This window comes from Apus apus, chromosome 4 (assembly GCF_020740795.1).
Source record: "Apus apus isolate bApuApu2 chromosome 4, bApuApu2.pri.cur, whole genome shotgun sequence".
In the NCBI taxonomy this organism is placed as follows: domain Eukaryota; kingdom Metazoa; phylum Chordata; class Aves; order Apodiformes; family Apodidae; genus Apus; species Apus apus.
The window spans coordinates 112593008-112610289 of record NC_067285.1 but is presented as its reverse complement, the minus strand read 5'-3'; the positions used below and the strand labels follow the sequence as shown (position 1 = coordinate 112610289).

Sequence of the window (17282 nt, the reverse complement as noted above, 5' to 3'; positions counted from 1 at the left end):
TCTCCCGGGTTGTTAATCTACTGACCCCTGTAGTCCATCTCAGTCCTGCCAGGTGCCAGATTTTTGGTCTCCAACCTCACCTGCTCACCAGGGCTTGTCATGTTTCTCCTGGGAGATATTTTCAAAATATCTTTGCTAATCACAGAGTAATGGAATTGTGAGAGTTGAAGGGAGCTCTACAGATCATCCAGTCCAACTCTCCCACTAAAACAGGATCCCCTAGAGCCCATTACCCAGGGCTGCATCCAGGGGGGTCCTGAACCTCTCCAGAGAAGGAGACTCCACACCCTCCCTGGGCAGCCTGGCCCAGGGCTCTGTCACCCTCACCCTAAAGAAGTTTCTCCCCATATTTCAGTGGCACTTCCCATGTTCCAGCTTGTGCCTGTTGCCCCTTGTCCTGTCCCTGGGCACTGCTGAGCAGAGTCTGGCTCCATCCTCCTGCACCCACCCTGAGACACTTGCAGGCACTGATAAGGTCTGTCCTCAGCCTTCTCCTCTCCAGGCTGAACAGCCCCAGCTCCCTCAGCCTTTCCTCATCAGGGAGATGCTCCAACCCCCCAGTCAGCTTTGTTGCCCTCCCTGAAACCTCTCCATCAGTTCCTGTCTCTCTTGAACTGGGGAGCCCAGAACTGGTCCCAGTTCTCCAGCTGTGGCCTCACCAGGGCAGAGCAGAGGGGGAGAATGACCTCCCTCGACCTGCTGGCCACACTCTTCCTTATGCACCCCAGGATTCCATTGGCCCTCTGGCCACCAGGGCACACTGCTGGCTCATGGACAGTTTGCTGTCTACCAGGACTCCCAGATCTTTCTCCTCAGAACTGCTTTCCAGAAGATCCACCCCTAATCTATATTCCTCTGGGTTAACTTTCACCTGAAGCCCAACCTGCAGAAGGAGAGAATCAATCCCATTTTGAGCAAAATTTTATTTCCGTAGGAGCATTCACGGGGTGGGGAATGTGCAAAGCTTTGAAATCCTTTCCAAACCCCTCACAGCTGCCAACCATTCTTCCCCCAACTTTGCTTAGAGCTGCAGGAGAAACAAATGTTCACATGAAGAGCAGCTCCAGCAAGTTTCTTGCCCAGTGTCACTGCTGGGCTCACAGCTCCCACTTATTCCTGTCCAAGCCCAAGCAGGACATGGTCCACACAGTACAGAGATCACTGCCAGGGGGAGGGAAGCATGAAGTTCCTGGGACAGAACACCTGCTAATCCAAGGGTTCAGTTCAGCTTCCAGAGCAAGGGAGATGCACCCTAAGGACAAGAAGTCCTTCAAAATACAACCTGTCAAAACCAGAGAGTTGTTTTCATCAGGTCGGGTAGGCAGGTGGCAGCCCTCCTTCTTGCCAAGAACACTAAAAGGAACCAAGGAGTGTCCTAGGGAAAAATCACACAGATTTGGGGTGAGTCAAGATTTGTTTTTCCAGTGGGGGCGAGGGAAGCCAAAGCGTTGCCACACGAATGACCACAGATCCCTCATGTGAGTGACCACAGGTTCCTCATCCCTCATGAGACCCTGGAACAGGCTGCCCAGGGAAGCTGTGGCTGCCCCATCCCTGGCAGTGTTGAAGGGCAGGTTGGATGGGGCTTGGAGCAGCCTGGGCTGGTGGGAGGTGTCCCTGCCCATGCAGGGGGTTGGGACTGGATGATCTTGAAGGTCCCTTCCAACCCAAACCATTCCATGATTCTCTGCTAAAACCCAAAGGGCCCAGGGTGCAGTAAGGCTAAGAAACAGGGAGCAAGATGTCCATCCCCGCCCTGTGCTGATGTCTCTCTTTTGTGTCTTGTTACCAACCTTTCTGCTATGTTTGATGCGTGGTCCTTTTTCCTTTTGCAGAGCAATGAGCCCTTAGTTAGACCCTCAGCCTTTAAACCAGTAGTTCCTAAAAACTTCCATTCCATGCAGAACCTCTGCCCGCCGCAGAGCAACGGGGTGACAGAGAACAGGAAGAGCCTGAACCACGCCAACAGCAATAGCCCGTCCGCTCCCAAAAGCGGGCTGGACAGGAGCAGCCTTAACAGGACTACCAACCCCGTGGGGGGGCTTTCAGATTCGGGCCGTAACTCGTTAACCAGCTTGCCCACCTACGGGACGGGCTACAGCCAGCACGTGGGACCCATGAGCGCCTCCACCAGCCACATCAACCGCATCGGGACGACCTACGTGGAGAAGAACATCGCGGGCTACAACGGGATATCTACCTCAGACAGCGGGCGGTCCTCCAGCAAGAGCACCTCGTCCTTCAACAGGCTGAACCACCTCAACGAGACCGTGCCCTTCCACTCGCCTTCGACCGACGACATCATCCAAGACCTGGAAGACCGGCTGTGGGAGAAGGAGCAGGAGGTGCTGCAGATGAGGAGGAACTTGGACAAAAGCGAGGCGGCCATCTTCCAAGTGTTCGAGGAGAAGCAGAAGATCTGGGAGAGGGAGATGGAGGACCTGAGGCAAAACTACGCCAACAAGCTGCAACAGGTCTCCAAAAAAGCCCAGCGGGCTCAGCAGGCCTTGCAGCTCCAAATCTTCAAGCTCCAGCAAGAGAAAAAAAAGCTCCAGGATGACATGGGGCAACTCCTGCAGCAGCGAGAGGAGCTGGAGAAGAAGTTTGTGGCTTTCAAGAAGGAACAGGCTGAGTTTCTCCCCAAGATCGAGGAGACCAAGTGGGAGGTAAGAGCCTTGCGGCACACCTTGAGTGAGGTGTTCGCTGAGGGGTTTGATAGCCAAAAACACTTCCCATTTGCCCTAAGTGGACCTCAGAGACAATGGCTTGGTGGTCTCCAGGTAACACTTCAGCCACCTCTGGGTTTCCCTGAGCCCCAAACCTGTAGTTTTGAAGGAAACCGAGTGCACCTCCCGTGCTGGTTAATGATCTGGCTTCCCAGCGAGGTCTCCCCCAGCGTGCGACATTCGGATCCAGCCTGAGCGAATCCAGGTTTTTCCATGCAGGTATTTGTGCCTCCTCCAAAAAAAAAAAAAAAAAAAAAAAAGGGTTTAAGTCTATTTTAATTAAATTCTTCTAACATCTGTGTCTGGGCAAACCTTGAAGCCACTTTTCAAATATTTGATCTTTTTTTTTTATTGAAGGGAGAAAGCAAGCGAGCTCGGAGTGACACCGACAGCCAAATCCGCCTCATGCCTTCCATTGTAACACTGTTTGCAGTTGCTAATAAGTTCATCTCAAAAGGCTGAAAGGCAAATTCCTCTCTCTAGTTCTCCCTTTCCAGTCCTACATATTTTTTTTTTCCCTACCCTTTCTATTTTTAGAACATTTTATCCAGGTCTGTTTGTATAGCCAGTGCTAACATTATTGTTTTTTCCAGCTCGATCATGTGAAGAATTTTAATCCTTCCATGGACTGGCTAAAAAGCTTGAAATGTATTAAGAGTACAGAGGCAAAATGTAGTTCTAGAACCAAGACGACCCGATTCTGCTAATCCTGGTGGAAAGTCAATGAAGCTGGGGTTAATTAGGCTCTGAAACGTGTTATTTGCAGATCTTCAGCAGAGCTTATTAGAGGTTTGCTGTAAAATCTCTGCAAGTTACAGCCCAGAACAAGCCAGCTGCATTGTCCCCACATGATGACTCCTTCAGCCAGCTGCTCTCTGCCCAGGGCTTTTGTGTCTTCTAACAAGCTAGGTCTGGAAAATTCTCGGATTTTGCACCAGTAAAACTGCAGATGGGCTTTTGATTATTTGCTTCACTGCTGTAGTTCCATCTGCAACAGCTGACCCAGTGGTGGTGATGTAAAGGCAGGAATTCAGCTTGTGGCTCAACCCTAGGAGTACGGAACAGTTTGGGTTGGAAGGACCTTAAAGCCCATCCAGTCCCACCCTTGCCATGGGCAGGGACACCTCCCACCAGCCCAGGCTGCTCCAAGCCCCATCCAACCTGCCCTTCAACACTGCCAGGGATGGGGCAGCCACAGCTTCCCTGGGCAACCTGGGCCAGGGTCTCACCACCCTCACAGCCAAGAATTTCCTTCTAATGTCTCACCTAAATCTCCCCTCTTCCAGTTTTAATCCATTACTCCTCATCCTTTACTCCCTGCCCTTGTCCAAAGTCCCTCAAGACACCTCAGATTTCCAGACACCTACACTTGCTGACTTGCTCTCCAGGCTCCATGGGCTGTATTAGCTAGATCTCCACAGCACCCAATTAGAGGCCTAAATTGGAGTGTTTAATCCGTAAATTGATTCCTATCCAAGCCGTTCTTCACCATGTATTTCCCTGCCTTTGGGGAAGAGCTGGCCCACAGAGAGCACTTCCAGTAAATGGTGCATTTCTCAAGCTAGGCAGTAACTACATCACTCTACCTACAGCTAAACCAGCGGGCTGAGGGTTTGCATCTGCTGCAGACAAGTGCTGGTGTGGCTGTGGGTACTCACAGAGTCAGGTCTGCACGGGGAACCACCACAGCTGTCAGCTCCAGGGAAAGCTGACCCCAGTAGGAAGTGCCTGGGTAGGTCTCCTAGCTCTTCAGCCATTCGTGGTGAGCACTGGGCTGTGCTGATAGCTGGGCTTCAAGGTCCTGCTCGACTTTATGCACCAGGCAAGTCCTCTCCAGCAGAGAAAGGTGGAAGTTGCAATGCAGGCAGTGGAGAGGAGTCTAAGGAGCATTGACCCCAGTGGAGCAGAGCAGCAAGGGACCTTGCAGGCACCACAGGAGGGAGGAAAGGCCAAACACTTCACGTGTGACAAGAGACAGGAGGTTAAGGAGGATGGGCCAGCCCAGCGTGGAGGTGGCTACCAAGTCTATTTTTAACCATGCCTGTCCTCTCTGATGACTGATGTTTCCTGGGTACTGCTGCCCAGCCCAGACTCCTGCCAGCACAGGTAGGGACTGTTTGTGTCTGCGAATGTCCACAGGAGACTGATCAGAACTGCCAGTGCAGAGCCCTGAAAATGTCGGTGGGAAGATGAGGGTTTGGTCATTTTTATGGTTGACTTCCAATACCCTCATGCAACTGTCACCTTTGGTGGACTACACAGGCACGGAGAAGTGTCCTATTGAGTGGGTGAGACCTGAGCCAGGCAGGATGAGACCTGAAATTCCAGTGCATGGTCATCCCACTTCTGCAAGGGCAGGTTGCAGCTCTCTCCTTGACCTTTGGCAGAGGGGCTGTCACTCTTCAGGTCACTCTTCATTAAATAGCTACAAGTCCCTGGACTGTCCCCAGTGAAGTGAACCCTAAAATTTAGTCAACTGGGTTCTTCAGGAGTCTTTGGGGAGGAAAGTGTCATAGGACAAGTAAGAAAGGTCAGCTGTCTCTGCATCTTGTGCATCTCCCAGTGCTCAGGAGAACCTGAGGGGTCTGTGTGGGTCTGAGATGTTTCTGTCTCAGGCTTGTTCAAGGTCCAGATCCCACTGAGGTCAGCGGGAAAACTCCTGCTGAGTGCAGAGGGTTCAGGGTCAAGCACCACCCGCTTGTGGTTGGCTAAGATGAACATGGGGAGGGAAGCACTGGTGTCCACTTACCCCTGGTGAGGACCACGGCACTTAGCTGTTTGGTCAGCTCCAGCTGGGAACAGCATCAGGTCACTGAGAACCAGGAAAAAAACACTGAACACCTCCCACAGATGTGGGGACAACCCCTGTGTCTTTGGCACGGGCTGGGTCCTGGTGAAGGCTGGAGCTCTGTCCTTGAGCACTGTCACCATCCCCTCCATCACCTGAGCCGAGGTTTCCCGGGCAGCCCAGGGGACAAGCAGTGGTGGTGGCTCCTCCCTGCCTTCCTCCTGCCTCACGGATGCTCTCCCCACAGGTGTGCCAGAAGGCGGGCGAGATCTCCCTGCTCAAGCAGCAGCTGAAGGACTCCCAAGCAGACGTCTCCCAGAAGCTGAACGAGATTGTGGGACTGAGGACGCAGCTCAAGGAAGGTAAGAACTTCCTGAGGGAGAAGGAGGAGCAGATCCTCACCCTGAAGGACTCCTACAGCTCCAAGAGCGTCAACCTGGAGATCTGCGAGGGCGAGCTGCAGCGGAAGATGAGCGAGGTCCAGGTGCTGAGGGAAAAACTGAACCACTGTGAGCTGGAGGTCTCCAGCCTGAAGCGGACAATTGCCAGCATGGGACCTCCGGGGCCTTTTGGTGGGGATCTTGGTGAGAAGCTGAGGGACCCTCTGGCCTGTGAGAGCGACGAAGCCAAGATGCAGCGGCAGAGCGAGGACAGCGTGAACACGCTGCGGAAGGAGGTGGAGAGGCTCCAGATGGAGCTGAAGCTGGAGAGGCAGCAGCGGGAGCAGCAGGTGATGGACTTTGAGGAGGAGAGGCGCACGTGGCAAGAGGAGAAGGAGAAAGTCATCAAGTACCAGAAGCAGCTGCAACTGAACTACGTGGAGATGTACCAGAAGAACCAGCTCCTGGAGCACAAGGTGAACGAGATGAACACCAAGGCCACCAGCCCCCCACACACCGAGGAGAAAAAAACATGGACTCCCTCCAGACTCGAGAGAATAGAGTCCACCGAGATCTGAGGTGGGACCAAGAAAACACGAGGTCATGTTGGTGGGGTTTTTTTTAAGGCTGTGCATGTACTACCTACTCAAGCCAGTGATCTTCCGACGGAAAAAAAGCGCTCCGGGAGGAGAGGTGTGACTCTGCTCACGCCCAGCTCCACCACCCCTCACACTTCTGTGCTCTGTAGGTAAAACAACTGTGGATGTGCGTTGGTTTCCTATCGATGATGTGACATCTCCCTTGGTTTGTTTTCTTTTCCTGGTACAGCTGGCGAGGGTCAGCTGGCTCTTCTGGAATCTGCCATGACTCTTGCTTCGTCAGAGGCTGCCACCCCCTCTCCTACAATTCACCCCCTCTTTTGGTTGGTTGTTTTGGAGGGTTGGGTTTGGTTTCTTTGGTTTTCCAAGCATTTATGTGCAGCAAAACAGTTCCAAGTGGCAGATTTGGTTTTGGGTTTGGTTGGTTGGTGGTTGTTTTGGTTTTTTTTTTCCAGAGCATTTTTAGCCACATTGGCTAATGGAGCAAAGCTCTCGAGGTGATGAGCAGACTCCGTGTTCTGCATCAAGTATCTTGTCTAGACGGTGGTCTTGGTGAAGTCAGTGGGAGTTTGGCCACTGATTTCAGTGAAACCAGACATATCTCTAACAGATGACTCCCTCTTGCCGTGGTTGCAAGAGGTTAGGACATGGTTGAGGAGCAGGATGAGCCTGCCCTGGGAACAGAAGCCAACAAGGAATGATGACCCAGCAGGAGCCTCTTTGGAGGCTCAGCAGAGCTCGACAGATGCTGCGTTGTCATTTTGTTGTGGTTTCCTCCTGCAGTTCCACTTCTCCCCCGGGTTGTGACCAACCCTGGGAGCAGAAATACCCTCCCACCTCTGCCTTGGTCCCTCTCTTCTTACCATATACTCAAGCTGGCTACAGCATGACAAACAAAAAGGCTTGGAAATCCAAGCTGGTTTCCCTTCCCAAGAGCCCAAAGTCAATGGAAGCAAGGTCTGGGGAAGCCTCCAAACCAGTGGGACGTTCATGCAAACTGAAGCTTCAGCAATTTGCCCCAACAATGGGCAACTGTGCCACCCCACTCCCCAGTGAGTGATGCTTTGGTGAGCTCTGCTGGTCCAGGGTCTGCTTCAGAAATGGCATCGCTCAGGAACCTCAGCAAGCACCTACCAGCGTTACCACCAGATTGCAACGGAGAGATCATCTGCCTCCAGTTGCAGCCACTTCAGACACCACCCAGAGTGAGCCCAAGGGACATCACACATTCCAGGGACAGAGATAACACAGGCCCAGCTTAAAAAAATACTCAGCTACTAACTCTGAGCATGAAAGCAGAGAGAGGAAGGGAAAAAGCTCTGGTAACATCACACAAGTGCTTGTCCCCTGGCAGACTAAGAACCAAATCCCATGTCTCAGTCACTGAGCATGGCACAGGCATCAAAAACCAGCAGTCAGTTTTCAAAGGTGGCCAAGGTGGGTCTGGCTCTTCCTTTTCCCCCAGACACTGTTTTACCATGAACCACAGCAAAGAGTCCAAAACTGTTGCCAAGCGGAGTTTGCGCTGACTGAGCAGTGGCCGAAGGATCAAGGTAAAGTGGGAAATCTGGCTCTTTGGGAGCAGCTAGAAGAACAAAGCTAGAATTAGCACTGGGATGTCTTGGGATGTCTGTGAGGTGAGTCCAGGGAGAGTTTGGCCAGATCACTTTTCACCTGCATACCAAGGAAGAACCTCAGGGTGTGGAGGGGCTGAAGACCTTCCAACCAAAAGCCCTGCAGCAACTCGCTTTCCATGTTTGCTTCCACAGAAGTTTCCTCCTCTCCATCACCAGATCTGGCCTTCAAGTCGGGACCAAACGTTATTGTGGTGAGCTCCAAACTGAGCAAAGAGGCTGGGGAGGAGAGAGGAGACTCTGGTTAATCCCACCAACCTCCAGCCAAGGTCCACAAACCATGGGCGGGAGCTGTTGGTGGCTGGCAGCAATCCCTGGAGCCACAGAAAATGGAGATGTGTGATGAGACCAGAGCTTTTCAAGACCCTGGTTGAGGGCACCTGGCTTTTCCCACTGCTTCTGCTTGTGCCTTTGGAGCTGGAGGAAGCCATCAGCCTGAAAAACACTTGGGCACCTGAGGCTAAGCCCCACTCCCAGGACCAGCCACAGAAAGGGGCACTAGGTGAGGTCTGAGCCCGGAAGGGTGTGGAGATGAGTCCCACTATGAATCCTGCAGACTCTCCAGTGCTCTTGGACATCATCAGCCCGTGCACCCCACTGAGGAAGGACTGCAGCTGCCTTCCCATGTCACCCAGCAGAAGACTTTGCCACGCCAAGGGAGATACCCACATGTGCTGCATAAACATGGCCAAGCAAATCCTAGAGCTTCCTCCATTCCATACACTGGGCCTTCGAGATGGAGTCAAACATCCCACAAGATCAGGGTTGGAGATTTGGTGTCTCGTGTCATCTCAGCTTTCTGTGCCTCTCTTTCCACATCAGATAAACCCACCCTGCCTTCGTTCCCAAAGCAAGAGTGTTTGTGAAGAGCTTTGCAGTCCTTGGGCTAAAGGGCAGAGCACGGAGAAGCTGCAAGAGGCTCAGTCTCAGATGGTCACACGGTGTTTTTGAGGCCACCACGTGAAAAGCAAACCCAACACCAAGTACCCTCACCACATATGGGTCCAATACCCTGGAGGGTCACTTCCACCTGCGCTTCTCCTGGCCCCAGGGACGCTGAGGTTGGTTTCCCACTAATCACAGAGGAAGCCAGTGTTTCAGTCAGTGGCTCAAGAACATCCAGAGCGACTGAGTTTCAAGGATGGGCTGCTGAGGAGGTGTACACCACAATGCCCAGCTGTGCTAGCACTCAAGAGGAACAGACACCAGCATCATCCTGTGGGACACCTTTCACCAGGGCTCCTTGCTAATCCACAGGCAGGAGAAGCAGGGGCTTGTCTGGCCTCCCCACATCAGCCAAGCTCTCCAATATGCCAGGTTTGCTTCATCATCTTTCTCCCAGATCTTCACTGTCATGGTGCCAGGAAGGAGTGTGTCCTGATGGACCCAGTGAAACCTGGAGGCATATGGGTTTGTCTGAATGTGGGAGGGTGCTGGGCTGTCCAGGGACTCAATGGTCTCACAGTGCATCCATGAGGGACTGCTGAGCTCCTTGGGATGGAGGAGGAGTGGCAAGGAGAGATTTTTCACCTGGGGGAGGAGGAGAGGTGCCTACACTCCCTTCACCTTCTTCACTGCATCACTTTGATCTAGAGTTTCAATCCAGATCTGAGTCACCTCGATTGTGGCCATTCCCTGGATGATGAAGAGCCTTGCAGACACCCATTAAGATGGGTGCTGCTGATGGTGGTTTTCCCTCTCTTGGGATTTGCCCAGCAGCCCCCAGGCACTCAGCTGTCCTGCAGAAACCACCTCCCTGTGCTACGGTTACATCAAGTGCAGATGTTTTGGCAAGTGCCCCAGCCAAACTGCCATGAAGGAGTCCTGCTCTTCAGGAATCCTCCCCAGAACTGGATGCACTGCTTCCCATCATGTCCTCTCCACGTGCTAGCACTGTGTGGCCACATGCTGGCAACCGGTCTCTCTCTGAGGTGACCACACTTTGCTCAGCAGAGATGGAGCTAAATGATGGTGGGACCACCTGGGTTCCAGCTGTGGCCCAGAAGGGAGCTCACCCAGCTCTTTCTAGACCTTAACACTTCTATCTGCTGGTGGGATGAAGTCTCCCAGCACAGGTTTGGTCTGCAATGAGGCCCTGGGGTTCTTAACCCTGGAGCAAGACATCCAAGGGGTTTGGTGGTTTGATGACATATCCTGAGAACGGCCAAGGAGGTTGACATCTTGTCTCCTGGAGGCTCAGACAGGGCTGATGAAATGTTTCTGTCCTGTGAAACTCACCTCAGAGTCTGGGCTTGACCCTAACCCCCCTGTCTCCTCCACCTTTCTCAGCCAGCTCTGGAGCTGATGGGATCCAGTGTGACATGCTGCTCCACGTGCAGTTCTTCAAGTACTGCCCTCAACAACCTTGCATGTGGTTAGTGTTTCCACTCCAACAACAAGTCATCTCTAACTTGCCATTGGCAACCACAAAAGCCACGGTGACCAGCTCAGTTGACCACACATGGGGTCCAGGAACATTAGAGATGCTCTGGGATACCTGATATGTGGGGCTGGCCAATGTGATCTAAGACCTATGGGAGAGCCAAGCCAGTGGTGGGAAGACCTGGAGCATCTCTAGTGGCACGTCACCCATGTGCAGGCAACCGAGCCATGCTCCAGGCATGTCCATATGGACATTATGTGAGCCAAGAGAGGACACTGCTCAGCTCCAGCAATTCCCACCCATGAGGATTGGGGCTAAGGAGGCTATCCTGGTGCCAGGGAAGGTCCCAAGCAGCTCCTCTTACCACTCGCTGCGTGCGGAGCTGCGTTGCTCCACCATCCTTTCCAGGCTGGCTGCTGTCACTCTTGAGATGCCAGCCTGGCTAGTTCTCCTCCCCCAGCCACCACCCTGTCTCACCCCGGCTGCGAATGCCACAACCAGCACACTTTGCTGTCCCTCACACACTCCCACCCACCTGCTGCCTCCCTCCGGTGGCACCAGCTGCCCCGTTCCTGCTGCCGGAGGGAGGTCACCTCCAGGTTTCCCCCCTCAAAGCAGGAATGGGATCCTTGCTCTGACACCGCTACCTTATCTGGAGACAAGTGGACCTGGATGTCAATACCAGCCCAGCTCTGTACATGCCGTGATTAAACGAAGAGACACCAAAGCTCTGTGGCTCCTCTGTGGGTGAGCGGGATGTCGGGCAGCGACAGGCAGCTCGAGCAGCGCCAGGGTGCTCAGCACCCCTGGGCTTCTGCTGGCTGCTGTGGAAACGGGGCAGCTCAGCACCTCCCAGGGAGGAAATCCACTCCGACAGAGCCATCTGCTATCACAGAATCCCAGACTGGTTTGGGTTGGAAGGGACTTTCAAGACCATCCAGTCCCACCCCCTGCATGGGCAGGGACACCTCCCACCAGACCACGTTGCTCCAAGCCCCATCCAACCTGCCCTTCAACACTGCCAGGGATGGGGCAGCCACAGCTTCTCTGGGCAAATCTGGGTCTCACTATGCTTCAATTCTTGGTGTCATCTTAGCCAGGATTTGCCAGGTTAAGGCTGAAGTCCCCTCCGCCCATCCTCATCTTCCCCCCAAAACCCCTTGCAGGCAGTGGCTCCCAGCAGTGTCCTCCTTGAGCCTGCTGCCCATGAGGTCTACCCATGGAAAGGACCGAGCCCCCCACTCCCACCCCTTGCAGTGGCACTTTAGAGCTTGCTCAAGATACCGAGCTCATGAGCAACATGACCAAAGATCTCAGGAGGGTATTGGACTGCATGCCTGGAGCTGCCTCCCCACTTCCCTGGGGAGGGACAAGGCTGGCATGGGCTGGGAAGCGCAAACAAGAGCTGGCAGAGGACAGGAGAGGGCTTGGATTTCCCTGAGTCCCACCTGGGAACATCTGCAGGGCCATGAGGGGTCTTCCCTGTGCTAGATAGGACAGGGTAGAAAGGAGTTCCTGGGTGAGCTGATTGTCCCCAGTTGGTTTCACCAGTATGTTCCATGGCCCTGCCAACTAGCTCCATGCACCACCCAGGGAGAGTGTGGACCAGGGGCTTTTTCCCAGGAGATTAGGATGGATGGATGGATGCAATTCCCCTTTTTTCTTGGGGAGGTGACAGGATGCATGCCAAGCCATTCCACCTGTCTGCAGGGCCACAGGTCTCCTCTGCTTTAGCAGCAGATGTTGCTACAGGGTCCAGGGCTTGTTCTGGCTCAGTGTGAATTGGCCAGGAAAATGTGTATCCTGAGAGCTGGTGGCCCTGCTGGCTGCCCCCTTGGTGTCCCCTCCCCACCTCACCCCAGGGCACCCTCAGCACCCTCCTTTCCAGGGAACCATCTGCTAAGGTCAAGGTGCCACAGTCTTTGCTTCTCCTGCCTGGGGTGCTGAAGGCATCTCTGCCCACCTTAGCTCCATGAAGGCTCCTGAACCTGGTCCCAGCCTTGGCGAGTGGGAGATCTGTGCTCCTCCAGTGGAGATGGGTGCTGGGGTGGGTCTGGCCTCCAGCACACAACACCCCTTCACCACACCTCTGCTGCCCAGCTGTGCTAAGCCTGCTCTGCTCCCTCCCTACCAAGGCCAGGACATGCAGGACAGCTCTCACTTCTGCCCTGGATGGCAGCAGGTCCTGCTTGTCATTACTCAGCCTTGAAGGCCACTTTCTAGGGTTACTTTTCATCAAGACCCCATGCTGAAGATCTGCTCCTTGTGTTGCCTGTGTCCTGCTACTCCTCTGCCCCAGCTCTCCAGAGCCCCCTGCCTCCTTTTAGATCATCACCACCCCTGTTGTCCCAGGAGCAGGCAGTGCCTCTCCCATTACTCACAGAGCTACATCTGAACAAGCCAGAGCTGAAGCTCAAAGCCACCATTGACAGTGGCATGTCCTGACCCTGCCCTCAGAGGAGCTTTCTAGACTGCTGATCTTCACCTCTTCCTCCTGTCATGCCCAGGTCAGGTAGGTTGGCCCTGCTTTACCTCCAAGAGCACTCCAGCTTCTTGCTGAAGAGCATCCCCATGGCTTCCAATCACTTGAGATCACTTTGTGGGGCCTCCCCACCATCACAACATCACACCCCAGACAGCTCTGGGGCTTCCCTGGTCCTTCCACCCTCTAGAAGGACAGGGCTGTGAGGGGTGGATGAGTGTCCCTGGTCTGCAGGGACACGCAGCACCCATGTCACCTGCTCCCCAGTGCATCGAGGCGTTGGGATCATAACCAGCTGTTTGCAGATGGTGGCTTCCCAACAAGATGTTCCATGCTGGCCGTGCAACTGCTGGCAACACCTGCACTTCCAGGATAAACCTCCTCTTCCCTGGTTCTCCCAATGAAGGGGATGGTGTCAGGTCTGGAGCCTGAGACAACCTCTGGCACACGGGGTTGGGTTTCCATGGCTCCTTCACAGACCTGTTTTCTCAGGCAGAAAGTCTTGCCTTTCTGTCTCAAAGCAATAGGTTTTTCTAGAGACTATTCCCAACTCTGATCCCTGCAGACAAGACAATGTTCTGGTGAATACCTTCCTAGCTCCAGCTCTGGGCTCTCCTCCTTTGGAAAGGGACCAGTCTGGCACCAAATAGTCACCAATGGTTTGAGCTTGGTGGTCCCCACCCACCCAGAGAGCCCAAAGCTGCCCGTATCCAGCAGGCCACCAGTCTGGGTCCCATGCCCTGACTTCCTGGGTCCGTGCAGCAGGTCTCCTCCATTAGCTCAAACACATGGGGAGCTACTGGCTCCCCTGAGCTCCCAGGGTCTGGTTTGGTGACAGGCAGACACCGGTGGGGAGACCACGGCACTGGCTCTGCTGCCGCTGGGAGCCAGGCTGTCCTAGGAGCCCTCTCGGAGGAGAAGACCCTCTCTCTCCCCCAGGGTGGGTTCCCTTCCAGGAGCTGAAGGGAGCACAAGGTGTGCAGGCAGAGCTCCCCCCAGCTGGTGCAGAAGCCTTGCCCACCACCAGCGTGAAGAACAAGCAGCGCTGCACCCCCGACCCACGCGTCTATGCAGTCCCTCCCCGGGCGGCCGTGTCCCCACGGAGCCCAGCCCAGGGCTGGAGCTCCTCCAAGGTCATTTGCACTCACTCGGACCTGGTAAACGCTGTGAGCCCAGAGGAACCCCTCTTGGTCTTTGCCTTGCACCGGGCAGGACGCTCGGGGAGGGGTCTCCTCATCCCAAAACCCAACGCGCGTCGCTCAGCCGCCCGCCTTCTGCTGCCCCTTCTCCAGCAGACCAAGAGGTGTGCCCCCCCCCCCTGCCCCCCAAACCCAGCTCCCCCGTGGGAGCACGTCAGGTGGGGCCAGCCCCCCACGAGCAAGCCTGCTGGCTGATCTCACCAGCAATAACCACCCCGTGGAGGAGCAGCCAGAGCTCCAACCCCGGGGCGAGCCGCAGGCTGCGTCCCCGTGTAGAAACCTCTGCATTACCACCCTTCACCCGAGGTGTTGCGCCTTCCCGACTGTAAATTCCACCCCAGCCTTGTGCTTTTCTTCCCTCTATGTTCCTTCCTTGATGCCTCAGTCTCTCTCTCTGCTCTTACTGTGAATCCAAACCAGAAGTGTTCTGATCTCGACTCCGTCACTGTTCCGTCTCCGCGTTGACTGTTGCTGGTTCTTAAATGAGTCTTTGCAAGGAAAAAAAAAACACACACAAAAACCCCACGAAAATAAAGAAGGAGGAAAACAAATTGGAAATTAGATAAGAGATAGATATATATCCTTCAAAAAATAAAATATTGAAACAAAACTATGTCCACACCAACTCGGGGTGTCTCTCCGACCCGCTCGTCGCCTCCAAGCACCCGTCGTCTCGACTTTGCCTCCAGTCAGTGTGTTTGAAAACACAAGAGGTGGGAAAATAAAAGGGGTTCCGGGGTGTTTTTTTTTTGGTGCAGCAAAGGGTGGGGAAAATTCCCCTGGAGAAAGGAAAGCCTGCTTCCCAACCTCCTGCTCAGCCCGTTTGTGTGTTTCCATGGGGTGGGAAGAGCCGCCGGTTCCGCCGTGTCCTGCGGTGAATAGATGAGTCTGTGTGTGCAGAGGTCTGTACAGATGTGAGCACAGCTGGAGGTCTGTATGTACACCTCTCTCTCTCATCTCCACCCGACTGTGAAGGGTTTTTATTGGGCGAAATAAAACGGAGAAAGGCCCCGTTTTAAAAACCCGACTGTGTGGCTGGTCTGGTTGTGTTGTGGGGGGTGGGGGAAGCGGCAAGATCCAGGGTTTTGGGGGGAACTGCAGGGAAGGGCTCCCCGTGGACACACCAGCTTCCCCATAGCTCCTGTCCTGGAGGACAGAGCAGCCTGGGCAGGAAGGGAGAGATGGAAGCTGCTGGGAGCAGAGGGGGACATCAGAGTCATGGGACAAGTTTTGGCTGGAAAAGGCCTTTCAGGATCATCAGGTCCAACCCTTCCCCCAGCCCTGCCCAGGCCACCCCTGCCCCATGTCCCTCAGCACCACATCTACAGGGCTTGGAAACCCCTCCAGGGATGGGGACTCCCCCCCTGCCCTGGGCAGCCTGGGCCAGGCCCTGACAACCCTTGCCAGGAAGGAATTGTTCCTCATATCCAAGCTAAACCTCCCCTGGCACAACTTGAGGCCATTTCCTCTTGTCCCATCCCTTGTTCCTGGGGAGCAGAGCCCGACCCCCCTGGCTCCAACCTCCTCTCAGGCAGCTGCAGAGCCAGCAGGTCTCCCCTCAGCCTCCTTTGCTCCAGGCTGGACACCCCCAGCTCCCTCAGCTGCTCCTGCTCAGACTGGTGCTCCAGCCCCTTCCCCAGCTCCCTTGCCCTTCTCTGGACACGCTCCAGCCCCTCCATGTCCCTCTTGTCCTGAGGGGCCCAAAACTGACCCCAGGATTTGAGGTGCCCCCTCCCCAGTGCCCAGCACAGGGGGACAATCCCTGCCCTGCTCCTGCTGGCCACACTCCTGCTGACACAAGCCAGGATGCTGGTGGCCTCTTGGCCACCTGGGCACACACTGGCTCATGTTCAGCTGCTGTTGACCAACACCCCCAGGTCCTTTTCCACTGGGCACTTTCCAGCCACTCTGCCCCAAGCCTGGAGCTTTGCCTGGGATTGTTGAGACCCAAGTGCAGGACCCAACACTTGGCCTTGTTGAACCTCCTGCAATTGACCTCAGCCCCCTGGTCCAGCCTGTCCAGGTGCCCCTGGAGGCCCATTCCCCCTCAGCCCTCTGGCTCTGTGGGTGAGGCTGCCATGAGGGGGCTCAGATGAGGCACCAGCCTCCACACCAGCCTCCCAGAGCCCCCAGCTCTGGCCACCAGCCCCAGGCCACCCAGCAGCCCCGGGCAACGCTGAGCCAGCAATTAAAAGGAGGCCGTTTAATTAACTCCTCCACTTTCCCAGAAAGGGAAAAGAGAATAAGGGACAGAGACTCAGAGGCTGGAAAACGGGCAGCACAGCTTCCACGAGGCAGCAACGGGGGAAAAGCAACTCGGCCCATCAACACAAACACGGCCACGACAGGATCCCCCCCCCCCCCGAGCACCCGCACCACGGAGCCTGCGGGGGAGCCCCTGGGAAAGACCCAGCCCCGTCCCGGGTCCCCAGCCCGGATCCCGGGTCCCCAGCCCGGTTCCCAGTTCCCCCCAGCCCCAGGTCCCGGTTCCCCCGGTTCCCGGTTCCCAAGCCCCGTGTCCCGGTTCCCAGTTCCCGGTTCCCAAGCCCCGTGTCCCGGTTCCCAGTTCCCGGTTCCCCCCAGCCCCGTGTCCCGTGTCCCGGGTCCCAGGTCCCGGTTCCCAGTTCCCGGTTCCCCCCAGCCCCAGGTCCCGTGTCCCGTGTCCCGGGTCCCGTGTCCCGGTTCCCAGTTCCCGGTTCCCCCCAGCCCCGTGTCCCGTGTCCCGGTTCCCAGGTCCCGGTTCCCCCCAGCCCCGTGTCCCGGTTCCCCCCAGCCCCAGGTCCCGTGTCCCGGTTCCCGGGTCCCGTGTCCCGGTTCCCAGTTCCCGGTTCCCCCCAGCCCCGTGTCCCGTGTCCCGGTTCCCAGGTCCCGGTTCCCCCCAGCCCCAGGTCCCGGCTCCCGGTTCCCCAGCCCGGTTCCCGGTTCCCCAACCCCGGGTCCCGGTTCCCCAACCCCGGGTCCCGGTTCCCCCCAGCCCCGGGTCCCGGTTCCCAGTTCCCGGTTCCCCCCAGCCCCAGGTCCCGGTTCCCCCCAGCCCCAGGTCCCGTGTCCCGGTTCCCGGGTCCCGTGTCCCGGTTCCCAGTTCCCAGTT

The 17282-nt window shown here is 55.7% G+C and overlaps 1 protein-coding gene across 5 annotated transcripts in view; it reads left to right on the top strand.

The window, feature by feature from the left end:
- LZTS3 (leucine zipper tumor suppressor family member 3) overlaps positions 1 to 15215 on the top strand; it is a 51223-nt gene extending 36008 nt beyond the window's left edge. For 3 of the 5 annotated variants that reach the window (XM_051617334.1, XM_051617335.1, XM_051617337.1), the window contains exons 3-4: positions 1836 to 2666; positions 5762 to 15215. In XM_051617334.1, coding sequence (XP_051473294.1) covers positions 1836 to 2666; positions 5762 to 6472 — 1542 coding nt within the window. In that variant the 3' untranslated portion in view covers positions 6473 to 15215. Of the gene's footprint in view, positions 1 to 333; positions 1402 to 1835; positions 2667 to 5761 lie in introns of those variants that run through there. The other 2 variants (XM_051617338.1, XM_051617339.1) reach the window with 2 other exon arrangements.
- The last annotated feature ends 2067 nt before the right edge of the window (positions 15216 to 17282 follow it).